General features: G+C 46.6%; 1 protein-coding gene across 1 annotated transcript in view; it reads right to left on the bottom strand.

Moving 5' to 3' along the window:
- Positions 1–22,560, bottom strand: part of THRA (thyroid hormone receptor alpha) — a 113,095-nt gene that overhangs the window by 32,746 nt on the left and 57,789 nt on the right. The window contains exon 2 of the mRNA XM_083583362.1: positions 6,710–6,973. Coding sequence (XP_083439488.1) covers positions 6,710–6,762 — 53 coding nt within the window. The 5' untranslated portion in view covers positions 6,763–6,973. The remainder of the gene's footprint in view (positions 1–6,709; positions 6,974–22,560) is intronic.

Below are 22,560 nucleotides of genomic sequence, written 5' to 3'. Positions count from 1 at the left end.
CCCCCGCTTGCTCCTCCCACCCACACCCACCTCAACATCACTTGTTTTTCTCCAGACTCACTGTAAAAGGTGCTGGGGAGAAGGCTGGTTTTAAGGACGGACTCCACTCTGCCACTGACTCCCTGTTTGGCCTGTGGCACAGCCATCATTTCCCCTGCCCATTTGTACAACAGGGAATGGTGGAAACCTTGTGGGGAGAGGCAAAGGCAATAAAAACACTTCACACGCGTGCAGAAGGATATTGCAGCTGCATGGACAAAAAGGCAGCCGCTTCGCAATGCTTGGGGGCAGGTGGAAGGTGGTGGTGGTGGTGGTGGAGGGGAGATTATTTCCTACGTAATTTGGTTTCCCACCCCCACCCTGCATGGCTGTTCTGGCTGCCAGCGCTACGTGCCAGGAAAGTCTGGGCAAACAGAGGCAGCAGCACAGCTGGCTGACGGGCGGGCAGACAGTCTCGCTGGCAAAAAAAGGCACCTGCTGAGTTGTGGGGCCCATTAGGGCCCAGCCGGTGCCAGTGCCGGAGAATGGGCCCATTATCCTGACCCCCACCCTCTCCCCTTGGCCCTTCCGTATGCCACCGATGGAAGGGGTAAACAGGATGGGCTTGCGGCCTGGCACACATAGAGGCGAGCCCTTCCTAGGACTGCGACTCTCGCAGCAGCACCAGCAGCAGCACTGTGGAAAGAGATAAAAAGCACAGCTGTTCTGGCAGGAGACTGAGTAGGACATCAAGCTCCCAAGCGTATTCTCTCTCTCTGTTCTATATCAAGGAATGCCTCTGCATCTTAAATTATGCAGCTTAATTATATTTGCATCTATGAGAGCTACTCTAGCACAGTGGCTCACAGACTGAGCTGAACATAGGAAGAAGATGCCTTATACCAGGCAAGTGTGTTTATCTATCCAGCCCAGTAGTGTCTACTCTGGCAGGCAGTGGGCATCAGTGTTTCATGTACAGCCCCTTCCTCATCTACCTGCTGCTTGAAACTCTTTACTGGAGTCTGCGAGGGATGGAACCTGGGGTTGTCTGCAGGCAAAGCACGTCCGCCTTCTCCCCAGGAACTGTCTGATTCGAGCTTCGCCTCTGCTCTGAAATCACCAGGTGGCCTTAGGAAAAGCCATTCTCTCTTCTTCAGCCCTCTCCCCTAATCTGTATTATAACAGAGATAAGTAATACTGGCCTACCTTGCAGGGTCTTTGCAAGGATTACCAAGAAAAGGAAACAATTCTTTGAAACCCTACAAAGTGCAAAATGCAAATGCTAAGGATTAAAATCGGTCTACCCACTTGCAAGATAATCATCAGCAAAGTCCACAAAGAGCTGCATTACTTCATTTTGTAGATCACAGACTCGTAGAGTTGTAAGGGATCACGAGGGTCATCTAGCCCAACCCCCTTGCAATGCAGGGATCTTTTGCCCAACGTGGGACTCGAACCCACAACCCTGAGATTAAGAGTCTCATGCTCTGCCGACTGAGCTATTGACAAATAGGGTGCAGAGAGGAAGGGAAGATGAGATCTAGGACACCTGGGTTCTGTACCCCACTGTGGATGCTTGTTTGTTTTCTTTTTGTTAAAAGTATTACAGGGTGATTATGCATTCTTGTTCTATCATCTCATTTATACCCTTCCATTGTCACCACAACAACCCTGCAAGGTAGATGAGGCAGAGACAGGCTGAAAGATACGCAAGGTGGCTGAACTTGGGTCTTCCGTGTCCAAATGCAACCCTCTGATTTACTGCATCCTGAGAGAAGTTACGGGGGTCTGAAGGCACCTAGCACCTCTCCAAATTGTGACACTTTTCATCACACAAAGCTCAAAGCAATAACCCTGCACAGTAGCCTCAACGGGGAGAGTGAGCTGACTGAGGCAACAACACCGTGAGTTTCATGGGCTATTAGCCACAGTAGCCAAATGGAACCTGTGCATACAGCGGTAATACACCTCTGAGTGCAAGAAGATGGGGAGAAACCACAGCAGAAGGCCCAGCCCCGCTGTGCCCTGCTTGCAAGCACCCAAAGGCACTTGACTGGTAGCTTCTAGGTTAGATTGCTGCAATGCTTTATGCATGGAGATGCCTTTGAAAACAGTTTAGAAACAGGAGCTTATGCAGAATTCAGCAACCAGGCTGCTCACTGGGGCAAGGCAGTCTGCACACATTAATACCAATCCCGGCCTGATGAAATGGCTACTGATTGGTTTCTGGTCCCAGTTCAAAGTGCAGGTTTGGGCTTATAAAGCCTTATGTGGCTCAGGATGCCAAGACCTCAAGGACTGCCTCTCCCCACGTGAAACCACCAAGACCCTGCATTCAGCATCTGAGGCACTTCTCTGCATGTCCTCCTCAAGGGAGGTGCGGAGGGCAGCAACCAGAGAATGGGCCTTCTCAGTGGTGGCTCCCCATTTACAGAGTGCTCTACCTGAGCTGGCACTCCTGGAGCCATCATTATCTGTTTTTTATTCACCCGGGCTTTCGGATCTTCATTTCCTTATCTTTTATTTAGTGGGACAGATCCATTTCACACATACGTATTACTTGTGGTTTTGAACCCTATGTTGGGCAGAGAGATTCCTGCATTGCAGGGGGTTGGACTAGATGACCCTCATGACCCCTTCTATGAAATTCTATGAAAACCGTCTCCCCTTGCCAACACCATAAATGTACAATGCAAATATTATTCTGGAGCCCGCTGCACATTTTTGCACCCTCATTCACACCTGTGGCTGGGATCTCAGGCAGCCCCAACCAGCGGCTGGCACCCACCCAGAGCATAGCACACCCCTAGCTCCATAGCTATGGAGCCCTGGGATTCGACATATAGGTTATTTGGCTCATGCATCAAAGGAGAATGCAGGTTCAAAAGCCGCTCCGCCTCTACCCTAATAAGCCTTCGTGGAAATGCTTCTCCTGATTTACTTACCAGATTAAATGCAAAACACCAAACTACTTCTCAGAAAAACAGATTTATATTAACAGTAAAAAAAAAAAGGACTCGAAGGAACATGCAACTGCAGCGATAAACTTCTGATACCTCAACCATACTTGAAATTCAGGAAAGAAGATGCCTTTCACTTAGGTTGCTTCTGATTTGTTGCCCTACACTTTCCAGCGCAATTTCCCCTCTTTTTCCTTATCCCCAAACGTCCGGTCTTTTGGAGGAACAGGTTTCTTGAAAGACCGCCCCAATCAGCTTTAACTGCACAAACAATGTTTGCTGGGATGTGGCAGAATCCCACCCAAGGAGAGTGACAGTCTGGGATCACCTTTACATTTAAAAAAAAAATGAACTTCACTTTAGGACCATGTATGAGTTACGAATTCTCCACTCGCCCCATTTCTGTGCGGGTCACTCTTTTGAAGGGTGCTTCTTGACTGGAAGGAGGCAAGCCCAGTACACAGACCAGAGATAGAAATTAGCCAGGCGCGTTTTGTGCCTGGCGCAGGTCCAATTGCGACCATGTGGAGATCTCTGGATGCCAGGTTGGCAACTGAAATCTCCATCTGGCTGGGCCTTCCAGCTCTCTTAAGCAAGTAAGCAGAAGAGCTTATTCAGTGCATTTATATCCCACCTTTTTCTCCAAGGAGTACATGGTTCATTCCCCGCCTCAGTTAATCCCTACAACGACACTGTGAGGTAGGTTAAGAAGCTAAGAGGCAGTGACTGGCCCAAGCTTACCCAGTGAGCTTCATGACTGAGAGGGGATTTGAACCCTGATCTCCCAGGTCTGAGTCCAACACACTAACCCAGGGGTCAGCAAACTTTTTCAGCTGGGGGCCGGTCCACTGTCCCTCAGACCTTGTGGGGGGGCCAGACTATATTGGGGTGGGGAAACGAACGAATTCCTATGCCCCACAAATAACCCAGAGATGCATTTTAAATAAAACCACACATTCTACTCATGTAAAAACACCAGGCAGGCCCCACAAATAACCCAGAGATGCATTTGAAATAAACGGACACATTCTACTCATGTAAAAACATGGAGCCAGATCTGGCCCCCAGGCCTTACTTTGCCTACCCATGCTCTAACCACTACACTGCACTGGCTTCCTAGAGTACTTCTGCTATGGGGCAGCTCTATAAATTATGTACCGTATTTATGCAAATCTAATGTGCCATTGAATCTAATGCGCACCTCAATTTTCAAAACCTCGAAAACGAAAAAGTATTTGGTGGCGAGTGTAAATGCGGCATCAAATCTAATGCAACGTAATTTGGCCAAAAAAGGTGCACATTGCATTCAAATAAATATGGTAGTTAGATTAATATGGGGAAAGCAAAATGTCACTTAGAGAAGGATCTGAAATACTGTATTGCCCTTGAAGCTTGAATTTGTTTTATTCTGGATTGTTTTATTTACTGTTTTAAACAAGTTGTAAACCACTTTGAGACTTTTTCTTTAAAATATAAAGCGACATAGAAATGAAAATAACAACAAATACAACAGCAGCAGCAATAAATTCCTTTGCGGGGGGGGGGGGGGGAGGAGCCTAGACATTTCGCTGTGGCAACTATAACCTAGGTTTAAGGTGCCATTGGCAATTAGCTTATATATCTGAATTTCTAACACTGACTCATGCAGAGATGCAATGGGTAGCTTCCCGGTAAGCAATACAATTCTTCTGCGTTTCCACAGTCAAAGAAGTTGAATGATCCAACCATACACCATAGAGCTATAGGGCAGAATTACTCACCCCTAATGGAGGCTGATTGAAAGGAGGCAAGAACAGAGGAGCAAAATGCCCAGAGGAGACAGGAAGCAGACTCCTTGGCAGGTAGCGGTTTTTGGTTCAGCAGCCTTTAATTTATGGCTTCCTAGTGATGTGCTAGAAGCTACGTGATCAGTGTGCCCTGCAGTGCTTGGAAATTAACATGGAATGCAGCATGCCACCCAAAGATGCAAACAATAGGCAAGCCTGAGATTTATGGTCAAATCTGCCTTGCTTGATCCAGTGTATCAGGCTGCCACTCCTTAAAAATATGAGAATGCATTCAGTCCACCAAGATGGAGGACCAAGACATAGTCTAATGCTAGTCATGCTCTGAGCAGACCCACTGAGATGAATTTACCGTACTTCTCCGTGTATAAGACTATGTTTTTTTCTTTAAAAATCATGTTAAAAAGTGGGTGTTGTCTTATACATGGGTACTGCATAGGATGGACGTTTGATTAGCTGCTGCTGTGTCTGTCAGCGGCTATTGTGTGTGTTGATTGGCTGACGCTCTGGCAGTTGGGCGTGTGATTTGCAGCTTCTTCCGGCGATGGGACAGAAAGGAGGCGGATTTTGTGACGAGTGCAGGTGAGCGAATATTGGCAATCCCCCCCCCCAAAAAAGCTCAACAACTCTGCACAATGCTCTGCAAAAAAAGCTCAACTCTGAGCCATCTCCCCCCATTTTCTTAAAACTGAGTCCCCCAAAATAGGGGTAGTATTATAAACGGTGGCGTCTTATAGACGGAAAAGTACGGTAACTAAAGAGCCAGTGTGACATGGTGGCTAGAGTGTCGCTCTAGGACCTGAAAAACAAGGATTCGAATCCCCACTCAGCCATGAAGCTGACTTGGGCCAGTCACCGCCTCTCAACCTAACCAACCTCACAGGGTTGTTGCAGGGTTTAAAAGAGGAGTGAGAGAATCATGTATGCCACCTTGGGCAGCTTGTAGGAAAAGGTGGCATACAAATCAACCAAATAAATAAATGCCGTAAATAAAACAAGCGACCCAAGTCGGTCATTGTCCACTAATTTCAATGGGTCTACTCTGACTATCATTGGTTACAACCCAGAGTAAGAGATGAAAAATGGCGGCTGGGGTGGGGGAAAGTTGTTCCTCCAATTCAAGCTTTTTCTTTTCTTTTTTTAAAGGGAAGGCTGACAGGAAACACATGATCCTGAATTCAACATTCAGACACTCAGTTCCACATTTGCCGCTTGCATGGTATGGATTCAGAAATGAAAGATTCAGATACTGGACACCACCAAAAATCACTTTGAGCTGCACACTCTCTATTGCTTCTTCAAGGCCTAGGACCCTCATATCTACGGGACCACCTCTCCCGGTATGCCCCATGGAGAGCCTCAAGGTCCATAAATAGCAACACCCTAGTGGTCCCAGGCCCTAAGGAAGTTAGATTAGCTTCAACCAGAGCCAGGGCCTTTTCAACACTGGCTCCGGCCTGGTGGAACGCTCTGCCTCATGATATCAGGGTCCTGCAGGATCTGATTTCTTTCCGCAGGGCCTGTAAGGCAGAGTTGTTCCGCCTGGCCTTTGGCTTGGAGCCAAATTGATTCCCTCCCCCTCTTTCTTTTTTCTTTTTCCTTTCTCCTCCTGTGATGAGGCTGCATTTTAATATTTTATGTTTCAGCATTTTAATGTTGCATTTTAATCTTGTTTTTAAGTTGTATTCATTCAATTTGTTTTTATTATTGCTTGTTAGCCGCCCTGAGCCCGGCCTTGGCTGGGGAGGGTGGGGTATAAATAATAATAATAATAATAATAATAATAATAATAATAATAATTATTATTATTATTATTATTATAGCGAACTTGCTGTTACTGTGTTAATGGAAATGGAGAGAATGAAGGGTTTTTTTAATGGCGTCCTCTGAAACAAGCAGCTGCGGTTGGGGTATACGCAAGCAGAACTCCCCAAAATCTGCAGTGCGCGGTGCGCTAGGATCCCTACTGGGTGGGTGTGCCCTTACCGGGTGTCCTCTGGCTCCGACAGGCACTCCACCGTGCTGGGCTTCTGTTCCATTCACCGCAATTCCATCCAGAACCAATAAGGAGAGACCAAGGTGGGCTCCGCCCCCAGAGGCGACGCTCCGCGGTCGCCACGACAGATGCGGGTTTGGGATTTGGGATTTGGGAGGGGGCCGTGAACCGGAGTTAGGAGGCAGGCCCCATCTGCGCCTCCTTCAGTGTCGGTGAGCAGCAAGCATTCTGGGGCGAAACGTGGCGGTGAAAGGCTGAGGAGACAAAAAACAACAACAACACATGGGAGAAACTGTTTGCTTTTTTAAAAAATTCACTTTTTTAATGTGCAGGCTCTTCCTATCTCTTTCGACTTCGGAACACAATGCAGTAATAACAATAATAAAAAGATCCCGACCACGATCCTACTTTAGTGTATGGGTTGTGCAAATTCTAACCCACCACCCACCCAAAGTTCCTGATTATTTCGCTCCAAGCCATGCAGGATTAATTGGGGGTTGTTGTTTTTTCTGCACCTCCACTGCAGAATAATCTGGTAAAGACTCAAGTACAGTGGTACCTCAGGTTACAGACGCTTCAGGTTACAGACTCCGCTAACCCAGAAATAGCATCTCAGGTTAAGAACTTTGCTTCAGGATGAGAACAGAAATCGCACCGCAGCAGGAGGCCCCATTAGCTAAAGTGGTGCTTCAGGTTAAGAACAGTTTCAGGTTAAGAACAGACCTCCAGAATGAATTAAGCTCTAAACCCGAGGTACCACTGAACTGGGAAGGACAAATGGAAGAAGGAAAAGGTTTGAGCACTGCTACATTATAGAGCTTGAAGTAGCAGCCATGGGGAAGAAACAGGCACCAAAGCTTTTCAGACACTGCCTTTGAACATATGCAGAGTGCCTTTTTCCTCATTAACGTTTGACCACTAATGGATTCTCCCCCCCACCCCAATAAAAAGTAATAATAGAGATCAGCTGTCACCTCTGCACCATTGGAACTGGAGCTGGGTGCTGCCCCACAAGTTTTCCATGAGGGCTAGAAATACAATCCTTTTTGAAGAGTGAAGACAGAGAATTGCAGGTTGTAGTACTTGAGTCTGTGCATCACATTTCTTGTATGCTACTCTTTAGAGTTAATTGTAGAGTAGCTGCTGGGGGTGTCAGAAAATTGCAACAAAAATGGAAAAGAAAGCAGAACTTTTATGTGTTTGCCTGTGGTCAGGAATGGAAATCAGTCAAGCGAGCGCTATCACAATTTGTTCACATTGTTGTTTGTTTTTAAGTCTGCAAATGATATGTAATCAATGGCACTTTTTTACATTGTTTTGATGTGTCCTTTACACTGAAATAAATATAAGTTGCAGAAGTTATGTAAATAGTTGTGTCGGTTATATAAGTTACGTTAAATAGCAGACAGCGAGACAAATAACATAGCTCTTGGCAGAAACTGAAGTGCAGCAGAATAGAAGACAGTGCTGGTGGTTCCCAGTTGCTGCCTTCTTACATCCCTTGTGGCTGATAAAGTGCAAGCTGTGAACCAGGAGGTCTCCGATTCAAATTTTGCCTCTGCTATGAACTCAGATGTTGTCACAAAGCAAGCCACTATTTCTCACCATCAGACAATGTTCTGCAGTTTAGGAACAACCAAAACCACCACAACAGCAGCAGCAGCAGCAGCAGCAACCCACCTTAAAGTGTTGCTGTAAGGGTTACTGAGATAACGTACACAGATGCCCTAAAGAACAATATAAATGCTATGGATTATTATTATTATTATTATTATTATTATTATTATTATTATTAGACAAAGTTAGAGAAGGAAACAGTGGGAGAAAGCAGGGAATTTTTCCCACTGGAAGACTTGTCAGATTTCTTTTGCTAAAAGACAGGATGCAACGGATCATCCTCCTATGTTGCTCTATGAATATTCACCAAGCTGAAACGGCGAGCTGCTTCCTTAGCCCTAGCATGCAGCTTGGCTCACTTGCTTGAGCCCAGAGCTGCTTCCCCATTGACTAACTTTCTGAAGTATACCTGTTCTCCATTTGTGACATATAGCGTAAGCCCAGAGGGAGTGGTACGTGGCAAACCAGGGCAGCCTTTTACCATGGAGGCTGGTGGCTTAACAGGAAGGTTTCTCTAATTCTTGTAACATTATTATTGGTGGTTGTGGGGTTGGAGGAGGAAATCACACCAGCTTATTCTTCTCTGATGCTGAGAAGCAAAGATCTGCTCAAGGCTGCCATGGCAAGGACTCTAGGACCGAGCCGGAATCTGAATACAGGCCTTCCAGCTCAGCCATGTGAACTGATTGGAACGTCAATCTGGGACTGCGCCCACACAGTTCTTGCGAAGCTCATGATGGACATAGCAGATGTCCCTTGTTTTCTGTCCTCAGCGCTTGGTATTCAGAGGTAACCTGCCTTGAAGCACAGAGGGTCAAATGAACAACCACCAGTGCGATGTAGCGATGACGGCAAGGATGGAGAACCTGCAGCCTTCAATATGCTGACGGTCTCCAACTCCCACCAGGCCCAGCCAGAATGGTCAATGGGTGAGGAAAGATGGGAGCTGTAGTCCAGGAACATCTGGAGAGCCATGAGTTCCCTGTTCCTGGGCTAGACAGCATCCGGTTGGCCTGGGGAGATCCAGGTTCAGATCTCCACATAGCCACGAAGCTTTCTGAGTGACGTTGTTGGGCCAGCCACGGTTTCTCAGCATACTCTACCTCACAGGGTTGTTGTGAAGATAAAACAGAAGAACAGTGTATGACACGTTGAAGGAAGGTGGGAGAGAAAAGGGGGGGGGGGAACCTACAGTAAGAGTCACTGCCTCATCTAGCAACCAATTCCAGAAGCAGCCCGTCTGCTTGCATGCTACAGGGGAGGAAAATATTTAGGCCTACGTCTACCAACAGCAGCAGAACCTCCAACACCAGGTTGTGCTGCAGCTCCTGTTCTGCATTTATAGATTGGCAGTTCGAAAACACACCCACACCCTCTAAGGCTAGAGGGAACTGGGCTGGGAGGACTGGGGTGGGGGGTGGGAAGGAGAGCTGCCAAACTGGTTTCAAGTGGCCCCAACCGGTTTGCATCTCCAGACATTTTCTCCTTTTCTTTTCTCCCCTTTTCAAAAAAGCGCAGGGTGACGAACACCACCACTCGGTATATATTTAAACAAAAGTCAGGCAAACATGGACATTTTCTCTGCCTTCCCCACCCACTCTGGGAAGGTGCCTCAGTTCAAGGGAGCGGCGGTGGGGAGCGGATTGGGGGGGTGGGTGTCTGGTGCTCCAACCAGAACAACCTCACCCTTCTTGGAGCTAATCTTCTCGGCTCAAAACCTGGCAGTTCCAATGTTTGACTCCGGAGCCTGCTTTCAGCACTGGGAGTGAAATAACGCCTCTGAGCGTGTGCAGAGCGAATCTGAAGCAACATGGGGCACTTGGAACCAGCCGCCAGCCCCAGCCCTGGGGTTCCAAGGCAGCCAGGAATAGCGGTGCCCTCAAACACCTCAATACAGTGGTACCTCGGGTTAAGTACTTAATTCGTTCCGGAGGTCCGTTCTTAACCAGAAACTGTTCTTAACCTGAAGCACCACTTTAGCTAATGGGGCCTCCCGCTGCCACCGCACCGCCGGAGCACAATTTCTGTTCTCATCCTGAAGCAAAGTTCTTAACCTGAGGTACTATTTCTGTGTTAGCAGAGTCTGTAACCTGAAGTGTATGTTACCTGAAGCGTATGTAACCTGAGGTACCACTGCATAGCAATTACAGTGGAACCTCAGTTGTCGAACGCTTCGAAAGCCAAACAATCTGGAACCCGAACACTGACAAGTGAATGCTTCCGTTTTCGAAGCTGTGAGGCGCATTCCTCCATTTTTTTCAATGGATTTTGCCAATGGGCAATTGCGCCTCAGTTGTCTTAACGTTTTCGGTCGTCGAACAGTCTTCCAAAACAGTTTACATTCGGCAAGCGAGGTTCCACCGTAGCACGCTGACTTCCTTCCTCGAGGGGAACAGAAACGTGATAAAAGGAGGGACATTGGAGGGATGGCAGAAACTGTGTCACAAAAGGGGAGATGGTCAGAGAGGTGATCAAAGCAAGGAAGCGGCGAAAACATAAACCGGGGGGGGGGGGCAGAAATGCTGCCTCAGTTTTCCCAAGCCACACATGTGTTATCTTCTGCTGCCTGGAATCTCGCCTCCTTTACTCCACACAGAGGTTAAAAAGTGGTGATGCCCCTCCTATTCCCTGCATATGGCTCACTTCTTCCTTGCACATATTTCGTTTCCCCTTCTCTCTGGCCGCCGCTGCTGCTGCCACCACCGCCTCTAACCAGGCCACCCCCCCCCAAACCCCCGCCAGTCTGCATGCGCAGCACTCTTGTAAGGAAACCTGCAGCTTCTCTCTGGCAAGTTGCCAGCGCTGTAACATCAAAGGCGGCATGGAAACAACAGCGGCCGAGAGGTCCCCGCCGGCCTCCCCAGAAGGGGGAAAGAATGGGGAAGGAGAAATGAGAAAGGAAAGGCAGGGAGGCCCCGGCTGTGTCCTCAAGTGACCTCCCCCCATTGGGGATTAGACCCTCCTGCAATGGGCTGCTAAGAGCAAGGCTGGGACCCAGGGTTACCCGAGGACATGGGGCAGGATGCTCATAGATGGGGAAGCACCAGGGGGTGGGAAGCAGCCAAGTTCCAGGAGAGAGAAACTACGCTGCTGGCCTTAAACCCCTGAAGGCAGCGAATCCGCTGGGTGAGCAGGGAGCCTGCAGGGGGAATGGTACTTTGAACCCCTACCCCACCCCCAGCACGGCAGAATCCTGGGGTGCAAGAAGCAGAACTGTTATGTAATGGCCCTCGGGACTGTTTTCACTCATTCGCAGAGCCAGAAAGTGTGCGTTGCTGTTGGCCTTTATCAACAAAAAGGTAAATTCGCTTCCATCGTTTATCGCTCAGTAGTGAAATGCTTCACTATTCCCGCCTTAAAAAGTAATAGCAATAATAAAAATAGTAGCAATAATGAATAATCTCTAAGCCTGTCTGATTACTAGTATTTTAAAGTTGCGGTGGCTTGCAATGAAAAGGAAAAAAACAAAAACAAATTATTTCTGTGTAAGAGCTAGTTTTGAACGTTCTAGGGCAGCCGAACCTCAGGGCCAGAAGGAGCGTATTCTGAACCTCAGGCCTCTTCCCAGGCCAACTTCACAGCCTTCTCAAGAGTGTTTGCTTCTCTGGAATGTGTCCTTGAGAACCAATCTCTCTTGCTTGCCTGGACAGAGGAAGGAGGTGTGTGCATGTTTGAGTGGATAGAAATTTCTTATTGTTTTTTGCATGGCTGGAATGTAGCCTCCTGAAGGAGTGACCTCAGGCTTGTCAGATCTACATGGTCCGTTTTATTTACCCCAACCATGGCATCCACCAAACAGAGCTAAATAAAAAATGATGGAATGGGGAGGGGCTTCTATACACTTAGATTTACAGGGGGCAGGGTGCCTCTCAGGTAGGGATGGATGAATCTGCCATTTTTGGTCTCCTTCAGATTCTCATTTTCCCCAATATTCAACACATTTGCACATCAGTGCACAAATTTGTTTTCTAAATGCCTCCCCTGCCCGCAAAGTGTCACCATTTCAGTGCACATTCCTCGGAATACACAGAGTTTCGCATGCTGTTTCCTCTATGTTTTGTTTTAATTTTGAATAAACAAATTAAAAAAGGGGGGAAAAGAAAAAGCGAAAATTGCAAAGGAGAGCTATGCCTCTGTCCATTTATCATTCCCACAACTGCGAAGTAGAATGGAACCAAGTTTCCCCCCATCTCCCAACACTGAGCACATACATGTTCATTCCAAGAATTTATTTTAGAATTAATCTTGCAGGCCTTTCGCACACACAAATCCACTTCTGATTTTGTTTTGCTTTGTTTCAGCCATTGAATTTAGAGGCGAGGGTAGGGCCTTTCTCTATTGGTGTTGCTAAACCACTGCGAGGGTTAGGTGCCTTTTCCACAATCTACTTCACATCACCCCAAGATCTACCAGTAGATCCCAATCTACCATGCTGGACAAAAAGATTCCTGCATTGCAGGGGGTTGGACTAGATGACCCTTGTGGTCCTTTCCAACTCTACAATTCTATGATTCCATTCTGTGAGTCTACCTTTTACTCACCCCAGACCACTGGACAAGGTATCACATCTTTTGCCCTGCCCACTGTGCCTCCGGCCGACACCCACCAGTGGAACACCCTTAGAATGACCAAGGAACAGAACAGGAAAGGGGCTACATAGGGGCTAAGGGGTTGGAGCCATGCAGACTGGAACAAGCTTAATTCTTAACAACTGGAGTCACCAAAGGCAGGCAGCAGGTTTAATAACAACTCAACAAAGTGCTTTCAAATGTTAAAAGTATTTCACTTAACATTTTACACACGTTCAATATGTGCACGACCACGCACGCTTCACCACGAACCCAGAATTGAATAGAAAAAGGGTGAAAACGGCCCGAAGGGAGCACCAAAAGGGCATAAAGGGCACAAAAACGGTGCCTAGCAATCTGCAGGGCAGGCAGGTGCTCAGTGCACTTCAGGGTACTGGTCTACCCTCTCTTCTTATTTTTTCCACATCATCCTCCGGTTATGAGGAAGACCGAGAGGCACTGCCAACCTTCCTGCCAGTCTGGAAAGTGCTACTGGTTTTTTTCAAGGCTTTTCAGAGGTTTAGATGGTGCCTGCAGGCTTTTTCAATGGTGTTCCCAATATACGCAATTTATCTTAAATGTGCGGGGCCTCGGAACGCAAGCCCCACATAAAACAGTCGTTGCCTGTAATGCTTTAACCCTTGCAACAATTCAGTCAGTCAGGCTAGTGTTATATCATCTCCATTTTGTAGAGGTGGCGGGGGGGGGGGGGGGAGAGATGCTGAGCGAGACGCAGCCACACACAGTGACTTCATAGCAGGAACGAGGGTCAAGCCACAAGCTTCCAGCTCAGTCTCTTAGCCACTATGCTATGCCAGGTCCAGTCCACATCCCGATCTAAGAAACTTCCGCACACGCTTCTATAGGCAAGGGTCAAAGACCTGCATTTGGGAGGGGCTGTTGCAATGCCCTTTCGTCCTAATTCAGGCATAGGCAAACTCCGGCCCTCCAGATGTTTGGGACTACAATTCCCTGACCACTGGTCCTGTTAGCTAGGGATGATGGGAATTGTCCCAAACATCTGGAGGGCCGCAGTTTGCCTATGCCTATCCTAATTAATGAGGAAGGTTGGGCCCTCAGTGACAAAAATCGTGCAAGGAACATCTGCACGCAGACACATATTGCAACCTCTTCTCAGGGGTCCTTGTGAAAACATTCCGATATACACCAGCATATCATCAAATGAGGCCGACAATTAATGTTACCAGTTTTATAAACTACAACTTGAAAGCTCAGATACACAGGTAAGCTTGGGAATGTATTCTGATTGCCTGCAAGGTTAAACTCAGGGCCGGCAGAGAGACTTTACTGTGATCTAAGCTAGTGTTGTTCCTGTTTGTTGTTCCCTAAGAAAGCTGAGAGACTCCACAGCGTTCCCTTCTAGTAACTGTGGGGAGGTGGATGACAACTACCTTTAAGAAGGATACTCAGCTGCTGTTTCCTCCTGCTCCAAATACTGAAGGACTAAGATACTGTGCTCCAGAACTACCCACCACTGATTCTAACAATTGCCAACATTTGCTGCTCTCACGACATTTTTTGATGCCAATCAAGCTGCTGTGGTTTTATTTATTTTGGTTTGATTCTAAGTCCAAATTCTTCCTATGCTCCCCACAGGCTGGGTCAAGGCAATGACCATTTGGAAACAAATATACTATTGTTGCTTTCGAAAGCAGGTTGCAAAAGTGACTGACAAACTGACTCAAGTTTGCAAACGGCGACTGTTTTCCAGACCGATCCCAAACGGCTGCTAGATTTTGGGGGTTTTGTCTTTGCAGATTAACATTTGGGAAGCAAAGAGCTTTTGGGAGGCAACGGGACATTTGCAACCAAGGAGGAGAAAGGAGCCGAAGACACTCCTGCTTCCTGCCTCCTCCCAGTCTCTTTCCAAATCTCACTGTGGCTGCTGAACATGAAATAAACATGGTTTCTAGACTTCTTGCAACACTTGTGGAAGAGCATAAAACCTAGGAAGTGAAGGCAGTGATGGGCCAAGTTAGGAATAAGATGCCAGGGACAGCTGAAACATCAGCTACAGGACGACTGAGCCTCTTGCCAAGTTGCGGGTAGGGAGGAAGAAAGTGTGGTGGTGTGCAGCAGACCAGCCATCCCCAACCTGGAGATCCCCAGATGTTTCGGACTACAACTCCCACCAGCTGCAGCCAGTGCTGCTGATGGGAGCTGTTGTTGTTGTTGTTTAGTCGTTTAGTCGTGTCCGACTCTTCGTGACCCCATGGACCAGAGCACGGCAGGCACTCCTGTCTTCCACTGCCTCCCGCAGTTTAGTCAAACTCGTGCTGGTAGCTTCGGGAACACTGTCCAACCATCTCGTCCTCTGTCGTCCCCTTCTCCTTGTGCCCTCCATCTTTCCCAACATCAGGGTCTTTTCCAGGGAGTCTTCTCTTCTTATGAGGTGGCCAAAGTACTGGAGCCTCAGCTTCACGATCTTCCAGTGAGCACTCAGGGCTGATTTCCTTCAGAATGGATAGGTTTGATCTTCTTGCAGTCCATGGGACTCTCAAGAGTCTCCTCCAGCACCATAATTCAAAAGCATCAATTCTTCGGCAGTCAACCTTCTTTATGGTCCAGCTCTCATTTCCATAAATCACTACTGGGAAAACCATAGCTTTAACTATACGGACCTTTGTCGGCAATGTGATGTCTCTGCTTTTTAATATGCTGCCTAGGTTTTTAAAGATGCTGTCTAGATGGGAGCTGTAGCCCCCCCAAAAAAACAACAACTGGAAGGCATCAGATTGGGGGTAGCCGCAACAGATTGTGTGGGCACCTACAGTGAAACTCTCCCCCCCACCACCACAATGGCAGCTGATCTCAGGGGTTTAAGCCATGGTCTGCCACAATCACACAGATGTGGACACTGTGGAACTGTTCTGATTTAAGACCCATGACTTACATTCTCCCCCCCCCCCTTCCTCAAAGTGTTTTTTCTCTCAGTTAAGCCCACTTCCAGAACCTATTCCCAAGCTGGGAGGAAAGTGCTTGGGGAGAGGGTCTGCACTTCTGCCCCTTAAGCCAAATATCTCCTGTCTCCTATTTTCTACGTGATTTCAAGATCTGCTCATCTAGGATTGCCATATTTCAAAAAGTAAAAACCAGGACACCCCAAAATTGTCCAAACCCCCCCCCCCCCGTGATTTTTCAACTGACTTGCCTAAGATCCAGGACAAAGTGCTGCCTTTCCAAAATTGCCCCCAGATGTCAATTCCGCCTTTGAAATCCCAGTAATGTCTGAGAAAATCTGGACGTATGGCAGCCCTATAGCTCATCTCAGGCCTAGTTTGGCATTCATAAACTAAGAGGGGGAGAAGGGTGTGATTGGGCCTCTTGCGGTTGGGTCATATGACTGTCAATCTACTACACGCAATTTCCATTTAGCACAGGGGTAAATGCAGCGGTTTTGGCTTTGCAATGAGCCCATACTCTCGATACACTGCAGGGCATTTGTGCTTTTTAAAGAGTATGTTTCTTGTCCTCGTGGTTGTAGCAAAATATATATATAAAAATAAATCAACATTGCTTTTGGAAACCGGCAGTTCTTCCAACAGGTTTTGCAGCACTCTTCTTAAGAACAACAACAAAACAATATTTGCTCCAGTGCAATTAGGGATGTCATTCTCCCTTTCAAATAATAAACAGAGAAAATGTAATCGACTAGCAGCACATATGTCTGCCATGTAAAGTGAACACTGCCCCATAAAAATCAAAGCCGCCTAGCCAAACCTGCTTATCTAACATGAAATGTGACAACTAACTAATTGAAATGGCATTGCATTTCTTTTGCCGGGTTGCATATACGTTACCTCAGTGAGCCCAGTGGTAGCCTATTATTATTATTATTATTATTATTATTATTATTATTATTATTATTTTGCCAGACAGCAAGAATAATGTCATTTTGTACTGCGGATTCCCAGTTCCTTGGTGTGAGCTTTGACTCTGGTCTACGGATCTCAAGAGGCAGGCAGGAAGACAATAGCTAGGGACCAGTTTACCTGCGAGATTGCCTTACCCATACAGGCCCAACTGACTGCTTCGATCTGCAGAATTAGCACTGTTACAAGTGTCACGTAATGCTCGTTCCACATTTGTAAGAAACTGATCTTTGAGAACTTTGGAACTCCCTGCCTATGGGCATCAGGCAGGTGCCTTCACTATTCTCTTTTTGGCACTTGCTAAAACAAATGTTTATTTAGGCAAACCTATCCAAACATGTAGAATGTTGACATGAGTTTTTAATCTGTTTTTTTTTAAAAGCTTATTGTTGATGCTAATTATGTGTTGAATGTTTTAAATTATTATTTTTAACAGGCTTTAAACTGATCATCTTTTTGTTTTATTCTCTTTGTAAACCACTTTGAGGTTTTATTCCAATCAAGTGGTACATAAATCTAGTAAAAATAACAAAGACAAACAAGCCTCAGCCAGGCTCATGGGCCTTCTGACTCCTATCTATTAATTGCTGCCTCTCGTGCCATCGATGTGTAACTATTAAAACAGCCCTAAAAGTTAGAGCACTCCTTTTCCTTTTTCTTTTGTTAGAGCACTTATTAATTTTCCAATAAAAAACATCCAATTAACATATCAAATCACAATCCAATAAAAAACTGAAATAAAAAAAATCAAATTGTCTTCCAAATTATAATATTAATTTTGCAACTTCCCACGGTCTGAATTCCGAAGCATTTCCAAATCTCAGTCCTGCCTCTCATCTCTCATCAATGTTTTCATAATTCCTTATCACAATTTTATCAAAAGTTAGAGCACTCCTTATCCCCACTGGGCAGATGGCCATGGCTGCTGGGAGTTAAGGCTGAGAGAACAGCAGCCTGCCCAAAGGCCAACCAGTGATTCCATGGTTAGGGCTTATTTGAACCAGACACTTCCGAGTCTCACAACATAGGCTGAAAGACACGTTGCTCCACTTGCTGTCCAGCCAAAGATAAGCTCACCCAAACCAGGCCATAGTGTACTAGAAGCTTAGAGCACTCACACCCTGCAGGAAAGAGACCTGCAGAAAAAAATAGTTCCAGGTGTCTCAAGCAAGCGAGTCAAGTCACATCCTGCTTAGGTAATAACTATCCCTGGTTTTTATCTCTAACATACAAACTGCCACTCTATCCCCTCGGGGGATGAAGATGCTTTCAGGCCCAACAAGGAACCTTTCCAGCACCACAAAAGGAACGTACGGTACATTTTTTTGTGGTTTCTACACACACGAGCAACTGGAAAAGCAGCAACACCAAAGGGCTCATTTGCTCCATTAGCTAATGAGTTCTTGGAACCTCACACAGAGAGAAAACAAACTTTCTGGAGCCGATGCCAGAGAAGGACACATCTGGGTCACCAACATTTTATCAGAACATCAGAGGGTGTGAATAATGCCAGGGTGGAGACCTATACAGACCTCCATACGATGTTGGGCTCCAGCTGACGTCAGCCCCACTCAAAATGGCCAATTGCCAGGGTAAAAGGTAAGGTAAAGGATCCCTGGATGGTTAAATCCAGTCAAAGGCGATTATGGAATGCAGCACTCATCTTGCTTTTCAGACCGTGGGAGCCAGCGTTTGTCCACAGCTTTCTGGGTCATGTGGCCAGCATGACTAAACCGCTTCTGGCGCAACGGAACACCTTGATGGAAACCAGAGCACACGGAAATGCCGTTTACCTTCCCACCACAGGGGTACCTATTTATCTACTTGCACTGGCGTGCTTTTGAACGGCTAGGTAGGCAGGACCTGGGATGGAGCAACAGGAGCTCACCCTGTCGCGGGGATTCGAACCGTCAACCGTCAACCTTCTGATCGGCAAGCCCAAGAGGCTCAGTGGTTTAGACCACAGCGCCACCCGCATCCCCTCAATTGCCAGGGATGGTGGGCATTAGAGTCCCATCAATATCTGGAAGGCTGCAGGTTCCCCATTCCTGGGCGAAGAGGGAGGTCTCTGGGCCTACCTGGGCATGCAGAACTCCAGCCGCACTCTCGTGGAGGAAGGTGGCACAGTGCCCATCTAATTTCCTCTGCAGAGTCAGGAGGATGCCCTTGAAGAAACCCGAGTTACCTCGTGATAACTTCCTTCCTCAGGAATATAAAACATGCAACCGCGGATTCCTTTCAACATCCACCCCCTTCAACAGCTTCCCTGCTCCACACGAACCAACGAAAAGAGGCTGTTGCAGTTTCCACATCCCTCTGCAACAACGGAAAGGAGGAAGTCGAGTCTCCCACAGGTCGCTTCAAGCCTACAACTGGGCACAGGGAACTAGAGGCTGGCTGTACACAGCGCCTCTGCAAAGTCAGGCACTTACCACGAGTTTTCAGTGTCAGGATTCAGCCTAGGAACCTGTAACAGAACTGTTATAGCAAGCAACAACTCCTCTGAGCAAGAACTTCAGGCCTAGCCACCAAATAATCCAGTCTACCTCCATGCATCTGGGAGGAGAGAGAATGTCTTCCAGATCAGAAACTGCCTCTTCTCCTCACTCTCTGAAACTTGAGTCTAAGCTCCTTGAGGCCAGGGATTCTTTTTGGGCTTATGTTGCAGAGCAATACACATATTAGCAGTATAAGATAATCTAAATATAATATACCGTAATCCAGCATCTGTATGCCGCCATGAATTCACTGGATGGCTTAATATATATATATAAATACACACACACACACACACACACACACACACACACAGAATGAATGCTAAATCTCTCACCACATCCCCAAAATTAATACACTAATTACTAGTAGTAGAAATAATACTGTAGTAGCGGTAGTCATCAGGTATAGTACCCCAACAAGTTTGAGGCCCAGTATTTAATCATTAAAAATTCAATCCTGGTTCTGTCTCTTCACTTAGCTGTAGTTTAGTGGATCAGAGCTTAACTTGAACCAGGAGGACTCCCTGCACCCCAGAGACTGCTTTCCACAACAGGATTCATCCCTGATACACATGAAGAGACAAAAGCAACAGTGCCTCTCTGTTAGGGCTGCCATATGACTGGATTTTTTGGGGTCTTCCTAACACAATTTTCGGGGTGTTTTGGCTTTTACTTTTTGCAATATGGCAACCCTACTCTCAATATACTGTGGAGCACCTTTGGTTCACACCAGCAGGAATCCACAGCCAAGCACATACACAACCCAGGAATTAGCAGGCTGCAGGCCAGGCAGGGCGAAGGATGAGATTTTCTGGCAAACTCCCCCACCAAAAAAAAAACCCACAAAACCCCTCACCCCTCAATCTCCTCTCTCTCTCCCCCTCACTCTTTATAAAGAAATCAAACACTGCTTCTCAACATTTGCACTCTATATTAATTGACCTGGAAAATGACCCTGCCCTGTTTTCTGTGCTCATACATGGTACTGTGGATTGGAAAAAGCCACCCTCAGCATACAATCCTTTACCCACTTGCACAGGAGTAAGTCCCACAAGATTCAACGGTACTTTCTTTGGAAGAGACATGCGTAGGATTATTTTGCGAATCACTGAAAGGGGCACCTGTCCTATCAGTTTTTAACCACCCTGTCTCTGGAAACCAAGAAGGTTTTTGCAAATGGCTTACAACATTTTTACTAACCCACTTGCCACAAAATCCTACTCATAAACAAAAATTTGCAAAAAAAGAACAAGTGTATAGTGTCCCAGCCTGGAAGCGGTTCTTATTTGTCACAGGTGGCAAACTGAGAGGCTTTCTACAAGTCTGAGAGTTTAAAGTGGTAAGTCATATTATGGGTTTTTTGGGGAGGGCAGATTAATGGGCAAGTCATTTATCTATACTCAGTCCTCATGGGCAAGCACCATGAGGCAACTTGGGCTCAAATCCCTCACAAGCCATTAATTCCTCGGGTAGCCCCATGAAAGCCAGTTCCCCATCAGCCTCAGTTGATCTCATCTGTAAAATGGCTCCCTTAAAGACCTGTGCCACAATGACATTCTGCAGATAGAGAGATTTAAAATGGAAAGGAAGCAGCAATGACAGAAGAGTACCTTAAAAAAAACAACAGTGAATCACAATGTGGGATTCACAATTTTCTGTCTCAAAAGACATGTGTCCTATTATCCAGGTGCCAGAATGATCTCTGAGGGCTCGTCCCTACTTCTGCTTGTCCTGTGTCCAGAAAGCGGTTTTCCACTTGCCCAGTGTTTTCTAGGCATGGCTCCATGAGGTATTAAATGTGCCGCACAACTTTCCCGAGTGCTGCTTGCTCCACAGGTTTCCCCAGAGAAAAGCAGCAGGGCAAATGGGAGCCTTGAAATGCACAGGGTGAGATTTTGCCCCTGGGACAAACAGGGGAAAGTGTTCCTATATGTCAGGGTGGAGTTGGACTACAACTCCCATCATCCATGACCGCTGACCATGCTGGCTGCGGCTGATGAGAGCTGAGAGTCCAGCAACATCGGGAGAGCCAAATGTTGACCCACCCCTGCTGTAGGTACCTGTAAACTGCCCCACTATTCCCACTGCAGTCCACTCTCCTTCCTTTTTATTGGGGGGTGGGGGAGAATTCCTTGCAAAAAGAAAACAGCACAAAAACCTTCACAGTGTGGTGCAATCTGATGCCAGCTTTGGCAATATCCAACAGCCACAACGCTCTTCCTCAGAGAAACAAGGCAGCGGGGCTCTAAAAGGACACCCCAGGACAGCAAATACACGCTTGAGAGCGAAGGTTGAGGGGCAAGAATGACTCCCCACCACGGAGGCTTTCCTGCCAATGCTGTTTGCCTGCGCCTTTGACGGAGACTAGAGAGGCGGAAAGTAGGTCACATTTTTCTTGGCTGAGGGGGGAAATTCCTTTGATGGATTTATAAAGCAGCAAGTACAGCATAGAGCCGCTAAAAAAGAGAGAAGGGGGGGGGTCGCAGGGATAAGTGGGGAGTGGGCGAGACAAGCTGAAGCTTTAGCTGTTCGTCAGGAATAGAGGGGGGAGGAGAGTTTCAATCCAAGAATAGGTTCTCCTTAAATAGGACTCTCACTACACATGATCTTATGCTGACCTTAAAGGGGCGTGTGTGTGTCTGTGTGTGTAAAAGAGGGAGGGAGGGAGGGAGGGAGGGGGGGGAGGTCTCTCCAGAAGGGAACATATTTGTATGTGTGTAAATGCGCAAGCATTTGTGTAAAACCAGTTTCGGATTTCAAAAACCGCATTTTGGCAGCAAAATCTGTGGTAAGGGCTCGTGTGAATATGAAGGTGGAATCTGGAGTGGTGGAAAAGGCCAAATTCCAGAGGAAATGCACACATTTTGAAACCCAGGTGCAATATCATCATGAAATGAAGGGGGTTGGGTTGGGTTGGGTAAGGAGGAGGCTTTCCACACAAATTAGGTTTCAAATCACTGAAGGGCACTTCAGCTTCAACCCAGATTCTTAGAAAGTTGAGGTAATTTTAATGTTTTGTTATTTCTAACTTTTGTATGTTTTGAAGTAGGGTTGTGATTTTTTCTTGATTTTATTGTTTTATCTTTTTGTAAACCACTTTAGCTTTATTATTTATTGCTGTTGTTGCTAATTCAATTTACATGCCACCCTTTATCAAAAGATCCCAGCGCAGTGCACAGCACTTAAGAACACATTTTACAGAGCATCAATAGAAATGTAATATAATAACAGGCATCGTATAATTGTTATGAAATAATAATAAATA

This window comes from Podarcis filfolensis, assembly GCF_964270895.1.
Source record: "Podarcis filfolensis genome assembly, chromosome: 13".
NCBI lineage: Eukaryota > Metazoa > Chordata > Lepidosauria > Squamata > Lacertidae > Podarcis > Podarcis filfolensis.
This window is presented reverse-complemented; position numbering and strand designations above follow the sequence as displayed.